The 13,985-nt window shown below is 39.6% G+C and overlaps 1 protein-coding gene across 1 annotated transcript in view; it reads left to right on the top strand.

The window, feature by feature from the left end:
* Nucleotides 1–13,985, top strand: part of ANXA2 (annexin A2) — a 42,907-nt gene that overhangs the window by 18,751 nt on the left and 10,171 nt on the right. The window contains exons 4-5 of the mRNA XM_037833811.1: nt 7,856–7,950; nt 10,884–10,997. Of these exons, the coding sequence (XP_037689739.1) occupies nt 7,856–7,950; nt 10,884–10,997 (209 nt within the window). The remainder of the gene's footprint in view (nt 1–7,855; nt 7,951–10,883; nt 10,998–13,985) is intronic.

Genomic DNA, 13,985 nt, shown 5'->3' on the forward strand with positions numbered 1-13,985 from the left:
ATGCAAAAGTAGTAGTATTGTTTAATTAACAAGAGGTTTCTGAGACTTAAATCTGTAGGAGTTTCTTGGTCTAGATTGGCCTTGGGTTAAATATATACTGTGAAGTGTACAACACAGCTGCAAATGGTTTACCATATGGGTCCAAGTAACTAGAAAGGAAAGTCAGCTAAATTAGAAAAGGATGAATCTAGACTACATAAAATAGATTGTAATTAGCAGCCACACAACCCCAGAGTTAGCGTAAGTGCCAATAAATTGGTACGGCTTTGGTCTCTGTAAGGGGAGGGTAATGAGTTGCCCTATTATTATTGCCAGTTTTGATTTTAGCAGTATTTGTGTTTCCGGAAGGGATGCAAAAAGCGGGTGATTTTCTTCCCATTCTCAATAAGCACAAGTATAGAAACATAACAGCAGCAAGTTTTTGCATTTCTTTTTCCCTCTGCAAGCACAGGTTTTCTTCACAATGTTATTTGTCTGCATGGCTGTGTAAGTGCCAAACCTGAGCCAGTAGCCTATAAAACACAGGTGAAGGAGTTCCTGAAGCCTTTCTCATTCTAGTGTCAGCTTTCACCATTCTTTCTTTTTTGTAAAAACTGTTACTTTTTTTCCCTGAGGAGATCCAAACACCAGTGTCACTGGGGACAATAGAAGTAACCAGATTCTTCTCTGGTCTTAGTAATGCTAAGACAATAAATAGTAACACCCCCACTATCAACTGAGGCAAGGGTGGGCATGTTGGTTTCTCTTGCATCTGTTCGCATTTTTTATTTTCTATTTCAAGAGGCTGATAGAGGAGCAGGGCCCAAGGTGGGGCTTACATTCTATGTATACTCCCTCATTTACAATTTTATCTGATTTGAATGTTGAGTGGCAGTTGTCTTTTATTTTCCTGCTGGTCCTGTAGCGTATTTCAGAAATATAGTGAAGTCTGGAAGGCAGGCAGGGTTCTAGATTTTTAAAGTAGCCAGTGAGATTAGCAAATACATTATACCTGAAATCTTTTCTAAGGAACCCAGCTGACGTGGGGTCAGAACAAGATGGGAGAAATTTGTTTTCTGGGCCAAACCTTCTTTCCAGGTGTTTAACTGAGCCAGGTTTTTCCTGAGTTGGGGCTGTGTCCCCTGGCTGTGCCAGACCTGGGGGAGGTGCCAAGCTTGCCGGTCTCCTCCACCCTGCTATGGTTTCTGTTTTCTGTCCCATCTTTCTCAAGCAGCTGCTAGGGTTCATCATGTAACTGGACTGGTAATCGAATGTTTTTTGCTAATCACTAATATGTTCCCCATCTTCCTTTGTGCCTTATGGTTTCATAGTACAGGGGTCAGCAGTATCGAAGGCATACAGGGGCCAGGCCTGCAACAGAGAAGTGAGTCAAGAAGGCAGTAGATAGGTTCCCAGTTATTGACTCAGCCAGTCCTTTCTGCATCCCTGTGAAATAACTGTTATCACGATCTCTGTTTTACAATGTAAGAAACCGAGGCATAGGGAGGTAACTGATGCCCCGAGATCTCACAGTTCTGAGTCACACATACATAGTTTCTACTGCACTACACCTGTTATCACCACTTTCCAAGGGTTTCCCCTGCTTCTGTCGCCCACCAGAGGCCCTGCTCCTGGTGGGAGGCCGTCTGGAGACAGAATGCTCACTTCTGCTGGATGGCCCAGGGGGTGACTCCCATCACAAGAGTTTGGGCCAGGCAATACCATGGCTGATTTGGGGGGAAGATGCTTTTTTGAGCAATGGTGGTGGTGGTGGTGGTGGCTTGGGGATTCTCTGTCCTTGGAAACATGTGCAGTAGACAGGTGTCTTGTTGGCACTGTAGGCTTATTGGGAGAGACCGCCTCTGTCCCACTGAGTTACCAATGGCTATCTCCAGAAGGTAGTCTTCTAACTCTTCAGTTGAAAGAAAAAAACCTCAGTTGGGTTGTCTCCTTAGTAGCCTTAGTAGCATTGTTACTATGTGGCAATTCATTAGCTACAGATTATTAAATGTGTGTATGTGTGTGTGTGTACTTGACCTTAAGTCTGGTTTTATGCACATATAGACACATCACTGTCCCAAATCCTTTTTTTGGAACTAGGTCGAGGAGTGTGGTCTGATGTGTGTCAAAGTATAATTTCAAAAAGTTGAAAACACGACTCATATAAATGTAGGATGAACATAGGAAAGATTTATGTAACTCATTGAGGTAACCTGGTCCAAAGGGAAATTTGAGAGATTGGGTATTGATAGGCACCAAGAAAAGAATGTTGGAAAAAGATGGCTAGGCTAGGATTGATGCAAAGTGGGTTAATGTCTTACCCAGCTGTGAAGCTGTAAACCTTGGGGTTCTCATCCATTCTACAGGACAGAAATCATTTGCATCTCTACCAGACAAACTATCTTCAAGTTCACGTGTAAACCTGCAGAGTCTGCACCCTAACCTGCGGTAAATAGCCAGCCGAGGGAGACAGTCCTTGATGGGCCTGTAGACCCTACTCCAGTACTCAGCCAGAGGACGTGCTATAACTGGAGGCAGGGTAGCTCATTAGTGAGCTTCAGTATTTAATCCTGGTTTGAATCTCAGCCCTGCAAGTGGTTTGTGTGACCTTGGGCCATTTCCGGCCTTATGTGAGCATTGGTTTCCACATTGGTAAAATGGGGATGACAGTAACACCCACCCCACAGGACCATGGTGAGAATTACATGATAGAATGTGTCTAGAGCACGTAGAAAATACCTCACACATAGTAGGTGCTCAGTGAATGGTTGCTAATTTCAGAACAAATAAAGCATATCCATATTTCTAGAAACCTATGGCCCTCTCCTGCCTTTGTGGCCTGCCTCTGACCTTCTTGTAAAGATGATTGCTTCTGAGGTTTGCTACTGACATGCCACCTAATTTAGGCAGAGTCATGGTTTTCCCCACGATCTAGATAAGGAGAGGATCTGGGCAATTTTCTCTTTACTTTCTAACTAGTCCGTGCTCACCAAGGGCCTCCTGAACCCTTCATCAGACACCAAATGCAATCCATTTTCTTTGTGCAGCCAACGTGTCCCAGCAGATGTGAGTCAGCATCCTGTTCAGAATGGCCTGTTGGTTCATTGCCATGGTCAATAAAGCCACACATTTTCCATGGAATGCCAGACTGGTGAGCTGACTTGGGGTTTCCACTTGCAGAAAAGAGGACACTCCAAGGAGACTGATTTTGTGGTTTTGGATTCAGCCATCATTTTAAACTGGAAATGTTCTTTATGCTTTAAAAATACTGCAGATGGTTGAAGGGGCCCAGGACCTCAGAGTTTTCTGCTTGAGTTCTGCTGTCAGTGGTGTTGCCCTCTGTGACATTCACTTAGCAAAGTCATTGCTTCAGGTCCACTGGCTTTAAGATATCCTGTCGGATCTGAGTGTTGAAATCATTTTTGTAGTTAACCGAGTGTATTATTTTCATTCAAGTAGTAAATGTTTAAAAGTTCATTGTGCTGTTTCCTGTAGGGAGCCAAATAAATTTGCATCTCATTTCCTCACTAATCTTGAAAACCTTTACTTTACATTAGTTTTCAAAAGAAACTTTTAAAAATCTCCCTGGATCACAGCGTTTGCCGAGTTCTCACCCACATTCAGTGAGATCCTTCCAACCTGCTTAGCTTTCCCCAGTGTGAGCCTTTGCTTAGATTACTTTGTGGCCCTCTGTATCAAACAGAAGAGGAATGGAATACAAAAGGAAGCATTATTCAGGTGTGCTATTTTTTCTTTAGGCTTTGCCATCCCCTCAGTTTCTTTTAGTCCCAGGCCCTTCTTCCCAGCAAACCCTTCCCTAGGCATTGAAACACAAGAGATTTGGAAGTGCAAATCCAGACAGCAGGAGCCTCAGCTCCCGGACATCTGGCCTGCTATCCGTCAGAAACAACATTAAACGTGAGGCTTTCCTGGTGCCATCAGCACTCCCTGTGCATTGCTGGTGAGGATTGTGCTGACCGAGGTAGCTGAGTGTTTAGTCCTCATCCTGCAGCTGCATCCTGGGCAGAAATGGTGACTCTCCAGATGACCCTTGGCAGCTCCAACCTGTACTGAACTATTTTCTGCAGGAATAAACCGCCTCACTAATCAGGATGGCAGGTCAAGGGGAAGCAGTCGTGTTGGCAAGATAAGATGGATATATCCCACCGGCAGATATGTGCAGTCTGGTGATACGACGTAGGACACACCTTCAATGGCTTAGACTAGGAGTGAATACTGGGCTCCTTTATTTTCTCCTCTCTCTAGTTCATTTTGAAACGTGCAGACAATGGGTATGGGAGAAATAGCTGATGCTGGTGAGGTTCTTGGGGGCTTTCACTTGCAGAAATAGCCTCCATATAATTTCTTTGTAGTCCTGGCATTAGCATTTGTGTAATGGATCAAATTGTTCACTTGCAAAAGGTCCCACATGTAAGATGTTGCATCTCAGCAGGCTGTTTGTGTGGTAAATAATTCAGGTAAAATACATTTAGACTGTAGTTGTTGCTGCCTCCTAGATGAGATTCAGGTTAACCACCCAAGCTCTTTTTTTTTTTTTTCCCCATTTTTTTTTATTTGTAGAATATGACATATATACATAGAAATGATAACTTTCTAAGGACCATTTAACAAGTAGTTAGAGAGCAAATTTCAAAGAATATCATGGGTTACAGTTCCACAGTTTCAGTTATCTCCTTATTGTGAAATATAAATGCGGAATGATAGTATCTTTCAAAGTATGATTTAACAAGTAGTTATATAGGAAATTTCCAAATTTGTTATGAGTTACAGTACCATAGTTTCAGTAATTTTCTTATTGTGAAGTGTAACATATATACAAAAAAGTGATAGCTTTCAAATTATAAATTAAAAGTAGCTATAGAATAACCACCCAGGCTCTTTACAGGGATTTCCAGTAATTGGATTGAATTCCGACTCTGCTGGCTGGATGCTTACCATTTAGCTTCTAGGGAAAGGAAGGCAAAGAGCTGATGTGTTGACTAAGAGCTTGGGACCTCACTTCAATTTGCATAATGAGCTCTTTTTAGCTCTTACCTGGGGCATTTGGGCAAAGATAAGCATTTCTTTCCCTAAAACTATATTGGGCTGTATACCTCGCAGAAGCACAGGCAGATTTCTGAAGTTCTTCCCCTTTTCCACCCATGTCCATCCATCTCAAATAAAGACTCACCATGGAGCTTGTTAAAATGCTGCTTCCTGGGCCCTAAATCCTAGAGAGTCTCAATCACTAGATCTGAGGTGGGCTCAGAGACCTTTGTCTTAAGAACCGTATGTGAGTCAAATCCAGGACCACATTCAGACACAAACATAAACTTTGCATTTGTTTTCCAGAGGGAATGTATTTTTATGGCTCAGTGTGTTTGGTAGGTGTTCAGGTCAGGAAATACTAGAACAGAAGTGAGAAGCTATAACTGTATTTTGTTATGGCTCTTCAGCATTTTCAGATCTTGGTAATAACGTTAAGTATAAGGTGAAAACACCTTTTCGAAGAAGTAGTCTTCCCAATATAAAGTTGGAGCCATAGAAAGGTCAGGAAGGGGCGGGTATGCCCTTGTGCATGTGTGTGGGGTTGTATCCTGCACACATCTGTGTCCAGACACATGTCGCTGAAGTAGCCTCGCAACTGGAAGGAGTCTTTGAAGAGATCCATCCTACTCATGTGAAAATGAAGCCAAATACAAGTTAGAGCTCGATTGTTATTTCTGTCCAGGTATCATGGAAGCAGAACCGGAGGTCATTGTTGAAGCCCTTTCCTTCTGTAGCTGTAGAAACAGAGGCCCAAGGAGGGCAAATATTTAAACAGGGAACAGTGGCAGAACTGCAGCTCAGTGCCTCTCAGCAAGCCTTAGCTTGCTCAACCACACTATAGGATTGTGGTAAGGGTTAAATAAGGTAGCTTGTGTTAGGACGTTTTGGAAACCAAAAAGAATTATATAGACATGGTTCCTAATTATTATGCACACTATATTTTATTCTAACCAAAGTATTTAAAATCATCCCATGATTAAATATATAATCTATAATCACCTCAGATCTAGTGATTGAGACTTTCTAGGATTTAGGGCCCAGATTTAGTGAGGTGAAGTCACTAGTTGGTTCTAGATCAATATAGGAAAATACATGTCATTCACTGTGTATTAAAAAAGAACAACATTGTTAAGGTCATTATAGTGAACTTTGAGAATGTAGATCGTCAAAAGGAAGAAAATTTAAATTTTAGTAATTTCAGTACTCTGGTGATCACTATTATAATTTTGGTATAAAGGCTTCTAGATATTTTCTTATACATGCATTAGCATTGTACAAAAATGGGGCTGTACTTTGCATACTCTTTGCAACCTACTTTTTTTTTACTTAACAGTATTTTGTGAACGTTTTTCCATGTCACTGAATATTTCTATACCACCACTTTAAATGATTGCATAGTATCTCATTATATGAACAAAAGGTCATTTATTTCATTAAAATCTCTTATTAGTGGACATACATTTCCCTTTATTTTTTGATATTATATACAATGCTGGAATAAGTATCTTTGAAGCTGAAATATATAGCGGTTGGATTCATTATTTACTTTGTCTGCTCTAAAATCTGAGCTAAAGTTATAGGTGTGGCATTTAAAATAATTGAGTAATGTCCTGGTTAGCTCACTCTGAAATGTTATTTATTTTTATACCCGGAAATGCTAGCTTTATGCCTTTTGATCTTTCTAACACGCTTGAGAGTTCAGGATACCTCCTCTGTCAGTCTGCTCATCACCTTTGCCTCAGTTGTATCATACTTCTGACCTTTCTGTCTTTTGTGGGACCCCTCTGATTTCTTTAGGGACCTCTCTGATTTCCTTTAGGTCAAGCCGTTCGGGATTTACATGTTAGCTTGTGGGCTTAGCGACTCTGTTCTCTCACCCAAGAATTACCTATCTTGTTATAGCAAATATTCTTCTTTTTATTAAACAAAGTTCATAACCTGTTAGGAGAGACCTTTTGCATTTTGAATTCTTAAAATCTTGCTTTCTTAAGTTAAATGGCATGTTAGGAGTTTTTCTGATGTAAAATTGGAAACTTTCCAATGCCAAAAGCATTGCTTATCTTTGTAAATACACATGTTCCAATTAAAATGGGTACTAAAATATTTTGGTGGCACTTCAATACTCCCGATTTAGATTTAATTTAGATTAAAACACTTACTCTTTTTAATACAGTTATAAAATTGATTATTAAAATTGCCTATTGAAGATTAAAAGCAGTAGAACGTTTATTTTCCTTACAGAACAATTTAGTTCTCAATAAGTATGATTGTATTAATCAATTATGCTATTAAAATACAACTGCCATATTAAATCTGACTCATTTGTCATGACAGTTTCTATAATTATGGAAATTATACCTAGCTGCTTATATAGCTATAATCCTGCAATAAATATAAATAATTGTCTCTATTAACTCACTCTGCAGTTACTGTCTATTAAATCCCCAGTTAAATGGCAATTTGGGGACCTTCATTTTAAATCCTACTAAATCTTTGTTCCATCTGACTGCCAAAGCCCCACAAATGCACCTCCTACTGTTGATTCCAGAAACCAATTTATGAGTAAAATAGTTTTTTAAAAAACACAAATATTTGAAAGTCCCTTTAGGCTTAAGGTGGAGGCTGTCAGGAAAAAAGGGAGAAAGAGGGTGTCCAGGTTGGGTAGAGATTGCTTCCAAGAAAAGAACAAATCGTGATATCCTGGTATTTCAGTTTGGAAAACAGTGAAGAAATTTCAGTTTAAAAAACCCTACTTAGAACCTCCTATTTAAATGCAATGTACTACAGTAAATAGTTGAGTAACTGTATACAACTTTTATTTCCATAGGTGTGGATGAGGTCACCATTGTCAACATCTTGACCAACCGCAGCAACGAGCAGAGACAGGATATTGCCTTCGCCTACCAGAGAAGGACCAAAAAGGTACAAAATAAGCCCTTTCAGGAATGGAGGCCGTTCCTTCTAAAATTCAGTTTCCTTAGCCATTGCTTTTTCTTTTCATGAATTGCAACGCTTCCTGAAAAGATTGTTACCAGCAAGAAACTTCCTGAAACCTTGAGTTTTCCTCTTGCCTCTTTGCAAGATTTGTTAATCCCTTACACCTTGCCCCGGAGTGCATGGTTGCTCCTATATGAAGACAACTCCCTTCTTCAAACCAGAGTATGGGAGTAGAAAGTTAGAAAGGAATAGAGATAATAACAACAGTAATAACAGATGCCGTTTATTGAGGGCTTATTTTGTCCCAGCTACTGTATGGAGCTCTCTACATGTAGCGTCTCATTTTATCTATGAGATTTCTGTTTGCCCTTGATTACATGTCTATAATTGAATCTTAGGACACTGGCGTCCATTGAGTATTGGTCCAGACACACTCCTCTCATTCTTAAAAAAATACCCTTGAATTCTTAAGAACCTTGCAACAAAAGGGTTTAGTTCGTAGTTCATTCTGTCTACCAGGCTATCTTCAGCATGCCAGGCTCCCACTATTTAAAGTCTTTGTGTGCTGTATTGCCTTGCTTGTCCACTAGTGTTTAAGGAACAACCCAGTGCTTATTCACTATTTATTTTGCTGTAGTGTTAGGAAAATTTATTTTTAAGGACTTGCTGTTTTATTTTTAACTTTTTGCTATTTTAAGCTTTTGATTTATTCTTGGAAGGTGCAGTGAATGTGGCTCCCTGCAGCTCCCCTTTGACTTAGAGCTTTTGCTTGTAGCCACAGTGGAGGTGAGCTGGAAGGATTCTGGTTGTGCTTGAGACATTTCTGCCTATATGGTTGATGTGACCATATAATACCCCCTCTCCTGAAACAATTGGAAAGGACCTAAATAGGAAAGTGTCTGGCTTCTTTCATCCCATGTGTATTAAAATTCTTCCAACTAGACTTAAAGCTTATCTTCTGTAATGGCTTAGAGGAGGCTGTTTTATTTCTTCACCTTCCCAAAAGGATCTGTGAGCTGATAGAGCTGAGTCCCAGTTGGTGCAGATGGCCCACTTTTTGGACAGTTTGCCCATAATTGCCTCTCCAGTTGTCACTTACAGAGTGGTTTTGGAACACAACCTGGGGCATATGGATTTACACACAAATGTGGAAGCCTGGATCTCAATTTCATATTAGATAGCTGAAGAGCAAAGCTCTCCCATAACCTGTTGGAGGGATGACATCACCAGTCTCCTGATGGGGGTCAGTGACCTCACAAGCTTCACTGTGTGCTGGAAACTGTCTACTGATATCCTGATGTCTCTCAGCCTTGGGCCAAAGAAAGTTATCATCTTTCACATAAAGATACCAAACTACTTGAGATAATTTCAGAAGGAAATCTTTGAGGCAGAAACTTATTGTTTCAAATAAGTTGTTTGTGAAATAAAGGAGGAAGCCCTGTATTGTAGAGCAGCTTTAGAGAAAGCTTTAGGGAAACCATGGACCATGGCTTCTAGGTTTGAGGTAATGAGCTTGATGCGCAGCCAGTAGAAGTGGAGAGGGGCTGGGAGAGGGGACTTGTTTTATATTTCTTTATGTTCAAGCAGATGCCAGCTTTCCCTTTTTAGGGAATGGTTTTATTTTGCTTATCAAACACTTCTGGAGTTTCTGTTGAGTGCAAAGCCCTGTGTTAGCCATTAAGGGAAACAGGAAGTTGAACAATTATAAGGAGTTTAAAATAAAAGTGGAAGAAATCCATAGGTGCGCAATTGCTATTTGAGGTTTGAACAAAGGTTAGGGAGTGAGAACGGAGAGAGGAGAGTGTCAGGGTAGGCTAAGTTTGGAAATGGCTACCCTCAAAGAGCCAAATTGGAAAATTGGTGTTATAATTGGGAGGTGTTGCTTTCCGAGTCCCCTCCTAAGTACTATGTGTTACTGGGACATTGGGAAGCAGAAGAAAGTAGGTGGCTAAAGGGTTGGGCCAGATGATTTCTAAGATCCATGTCAATTCTAACATTCTTGACATCTATGAATGAGTTGAGAATAGTTTCTCTGAAGCAGGCTGCAAATCACCTCTTATAGCCAGCAAATACCTCTTGGGGCTAAACATTGTATATACCATGGGATGCAGAAGAGAATGAAAGGAGGGAGAAAAGAAGAGGGGCAAAGTTAAAAGAAAGAAGAAAGCAATTATAATGGGAGTCTTCAGTCATCTTCCAGTGCTCTGGGCTGCCTGGGGCTTACAGGAAGTTTAATCCCTGAGGAAGCATCTATAAAAGCCACGTTTAATTGGGGTATCTATCTAAATACTTGGGTGCTGATTCAGACTTCCGACTTAAATTCTTATGGAAATGGTGCCAGTGGAACCCTTAAGAAATAACATGCAGTGGGGAAGTCAAAGGGGCGATTTAGGGGGCTTTAGTCCTTTACCTTCTCTATCAACACCTCCCTGGTTTGATAAGGACAAAAACATGTTTTCTCAAACTTATATGATGTGTTTTGCAAACACAGCCTCATTACCCTGCTTGGTGGGGCCCTCTGTTCTTTCTGGAGACTTTCAGAGGCCACCCCTGAAGCTTTTGCAAAGCAGTTTTCACAGGATGATGTCAGACAGCCACGAGGGCTCTGCTTGCTGGGAAGCTGTCCATTCTAACTGCCTCCTTCTTAGCAGGGTGCCTGGACCCCAGACTTCCACAGGGTATTAATAAGCATGTTGTAAAATGCCCTTGCATGTCCTTTCTGAGGAACTCTGGTTTCCTTTTAATGACTTGGGGAGAAGTCAAAATCAGCATGATTTTTAAAGGATTCTGTTAAAGAAACAACTGATCTTTAGGTTTCTGACATCTAGGTCTGTGGAAGGAAATAATGTTGAGGGATACGTTCACCTGAGGATATTGGTAACCAACCAGTTTTCCATGTGATTGTTTTTTTCTAAAAGGAACTCGCATCCTCATTGAAGTCAGCCTTATCCGGCCACCTGGAGGCGGTGATTTTGGGCCTGTTGAAAACACCTGCTCAGTATGATGCTTCGGAGCTGAAAGCCTCCATGAAGGTAAACACTTGTGCAATTTAATCTGTCAAAACTGCCATTAATATTTGTGAATTACAGCTTTCTGAGTGTAATTAGGTGATTTTCAGTTTTGTTGAATTCTCATTTGGAACCTTTTTTTTTTTTAAATGAACTGAAGCTATAAGTCTCAGGATTTGTACCAAAAATATTTCAATTACTTTTTTTAAAACCGTAAAGAAATTTCATGTTGCTGAGAAGTCAGTTCCCAGCTGCTACTGCTCAGCACCTGGGCAATTGGAATACCATTTGGAAAACTACTTCCTTGATTACACTTCCTCCTGTAAAAATATATGTTGTGGTATTAAAGCAAAAGTAAAACTCACAGTTTTTGTTAAGTAAAGCTTGCAAATTCTGCCCATGCTCTCATGGGCATTTCCTCTCCTGTCAGACTCATTGTTTGATTCAAATTTGGGCAAAATCAGAGCATCACAGTGCATATAAGGAGTGATTTCAGATCCTGAATGTACCTGTATTTTCTTCAAGGTGTTGAGGAAATTACGTATTTCTTCTGCAAAGTTATTTTGAACATGGAATTATAGGTTGTATTAGCTAGTAAAAGTTCCAGGTTAGGAAATTCCCTGAATGTTATGCATAGCTAAAAGATCAAATATCATGCAAACCTAATAGCTGCTTAAACATAAATGCATGTTACAGCAAAGCATAAGAAACCTTTCCGTAAGTGTGCCTGAAAGATTTTGAATAATCTGTTACCGCCCTCTGCTGATATAACTGGGTAAAGCCTCTGCAGAGGGTGGGTGGGGGGAACCAACTTTCTGATTTTAGTTATTCTAAGTCCAAGTGCATTTCTGTGATGCCACTGTTCCTGAATTATGAAGAGACCAAGCTGTAAGCCTGTCACCAGAGATAATGTCACAGTTCAGTTGGAATCCTTTTCCCCAAGTGACTCAAGAGTGAGGCAGCTTCTTCATACACTGGGCATTTCCAGGGCCCCAGAACTCAATAGCTCAGGGCTTTTGGAAGGGATGCTGGAAGATTTGTTGTTAAATGTCTTTTTTCCTCACTTCTTCAGCATAGCCCAAGCTTTCCTCAGTTTATTTGAGTGACTTTCTCTGAGTTTCCTATGTAGGCAGTACTGCAGGCATAATTAAGAACAGTATAATGTCAGCACCACTTAATGATCTTGCTCTTACAGATAACCCTCCTGAAAAGGGAGTCTTGGGACCTTTGGGAATTATAGATGAGTCAGTCTCCCCCAGGTTTCTTCTGACCATCAACCTGTCAGATCAATTGACTTTTTTTCATCAAGAATCCATTTAGTTGGGATTCATGTGATTTTACTAGTACCTATGATTAGAGATTAGTGACTTGAAATGGGTTTGTTTGAGCTGTCAGCCACTGTTGTCATCTATGTAATTGGGCCCAATGAAAGATGCTTTAACTGCTAAATCTTTGACCTTGTGCCAGCTCTTCCATTAGCTATCACAGCTGAATACCCTTCTGAAATCCATAAAGCTCCAAGAGACATTAACTGAACTCAGCTTTAAAAAAAATCTGTTTTGACTTCCGGCGATACCAGTGGCAGTGTCTGCCTTATATTAGAGTAGAAGTTGCCCTTGTGATAGGAATTGTGGAAAATCTGTAGAAAGCTCGGGCCAAGTCTTGAAATTGCCAAGGTCATCTTCATTATATAGAGATGAAACTACTATTAGATTTCTTGGATATTAGTGCTGATATGTCATGGTGAAAGGAAGTAAATCTTATATTGCTCTACCTAACAGGATATAACATTTCTTCCTATGCATGAGTTAATTTTAGACTGTATTTCCATCAACCTTGAGATTGAAAAATGGTCCCCCTAAAATATTTGAAGATACTAAGTAGTCGTTCTCTAACATTTGTATAGAATTTGTGTGTGGATCTTTTGCTGACAAGGGGATAAATTTTTGTCTTTGTTCAAACCTCTACAAATCATGATAAAAACTCTGGCAGAAAAGGCATTGGCTCATAGATTAGATTAAGAATAAAATTCAAAATTAACCATTGACCTGAGGCTTAGCTTATATTACACAAACCATGCTTTCAGGGGCATGTAAACTCTGATAAGTCTAATTAATAGCTGAGACACTGTGTGTGTGGATAAGTAAGTTTCTTCTTGTATTGTAATTAACACCTTTTAATTGATTTATGTTTTAAACAGTTGTAATTCTACTTAGTTCGAAGTGGTATTTCCATATTCGGAAAGACAAGTATTAGAGAATCCTGATTATTAAATCTTTACTTCGATCATGAAGCTAGCTTTGAAATACATTTCAGTGAGTCTTTTCAAGTCATCTGCCATGCTCAAAAGTATATATATTAAATTTGAATACATCACCCATCAAATTTTTATTCCTCAATAAAGTGATGGTGTCTAGATTTATTTGGCAGTTCATTATTACCTTTTGCTTCCCTAAAATGTCCAAAGGGTGCATAATAATCAAGTAAAAGTGTAAGCAAAAGAATGAAATTTTTAACATTAACCCAATTTTACATTTCAAAGAGTTGAAGCTAAAAATTTAATTTTATATATTCCTTTCCCTGGTAAAAAGACTCATTCTAATCTAATGATGCTGGCTGAAAATGACAACATAAAATCTGTGTATTCCTTTGTTTTAAATTAGTGAGAATTTTTTAATTAAAAATTATTTCTCTTCTATTAAAATAATGGGTGATTACTCTAGAAATTAAAAATAAATAAAAATAGGAAAAAGAAAAATAATCTCATTTTGAACCCATCATTCAAAGACACTGTCTTTTGACACTTTTTAACATTTGGTGTCTCTTCCCATTCACTATTTATTTTTTTTCTACACAGTTGAACTCAAACATGCCATTTATGCCGTTTTGTATTCTGGCTAAGCATTTTTTTTAGGGAATAGAAATTACTTCATGCTGAGGAATATAGTACAGACCCCTCCCTCAGTAAGAATGTAGAAAGGGGAATGCTGACTGACCCAACCCATGTTTGCC

Source organism: Choloepus didactylus, chromosome 4, assembly GCF_015220235.1.
Source record: "Choloepus didactylus isolate mChoDid1 chromosome 4, mChoDid1.pri, whole genome shotgun sequence".
Classification (NCBI taxonomy): Eukaryota; Metazoa; Chordata; class Mammalia; order Pilosa; family Megalonychidae; genus Choloepus; species Choloepus didactylus.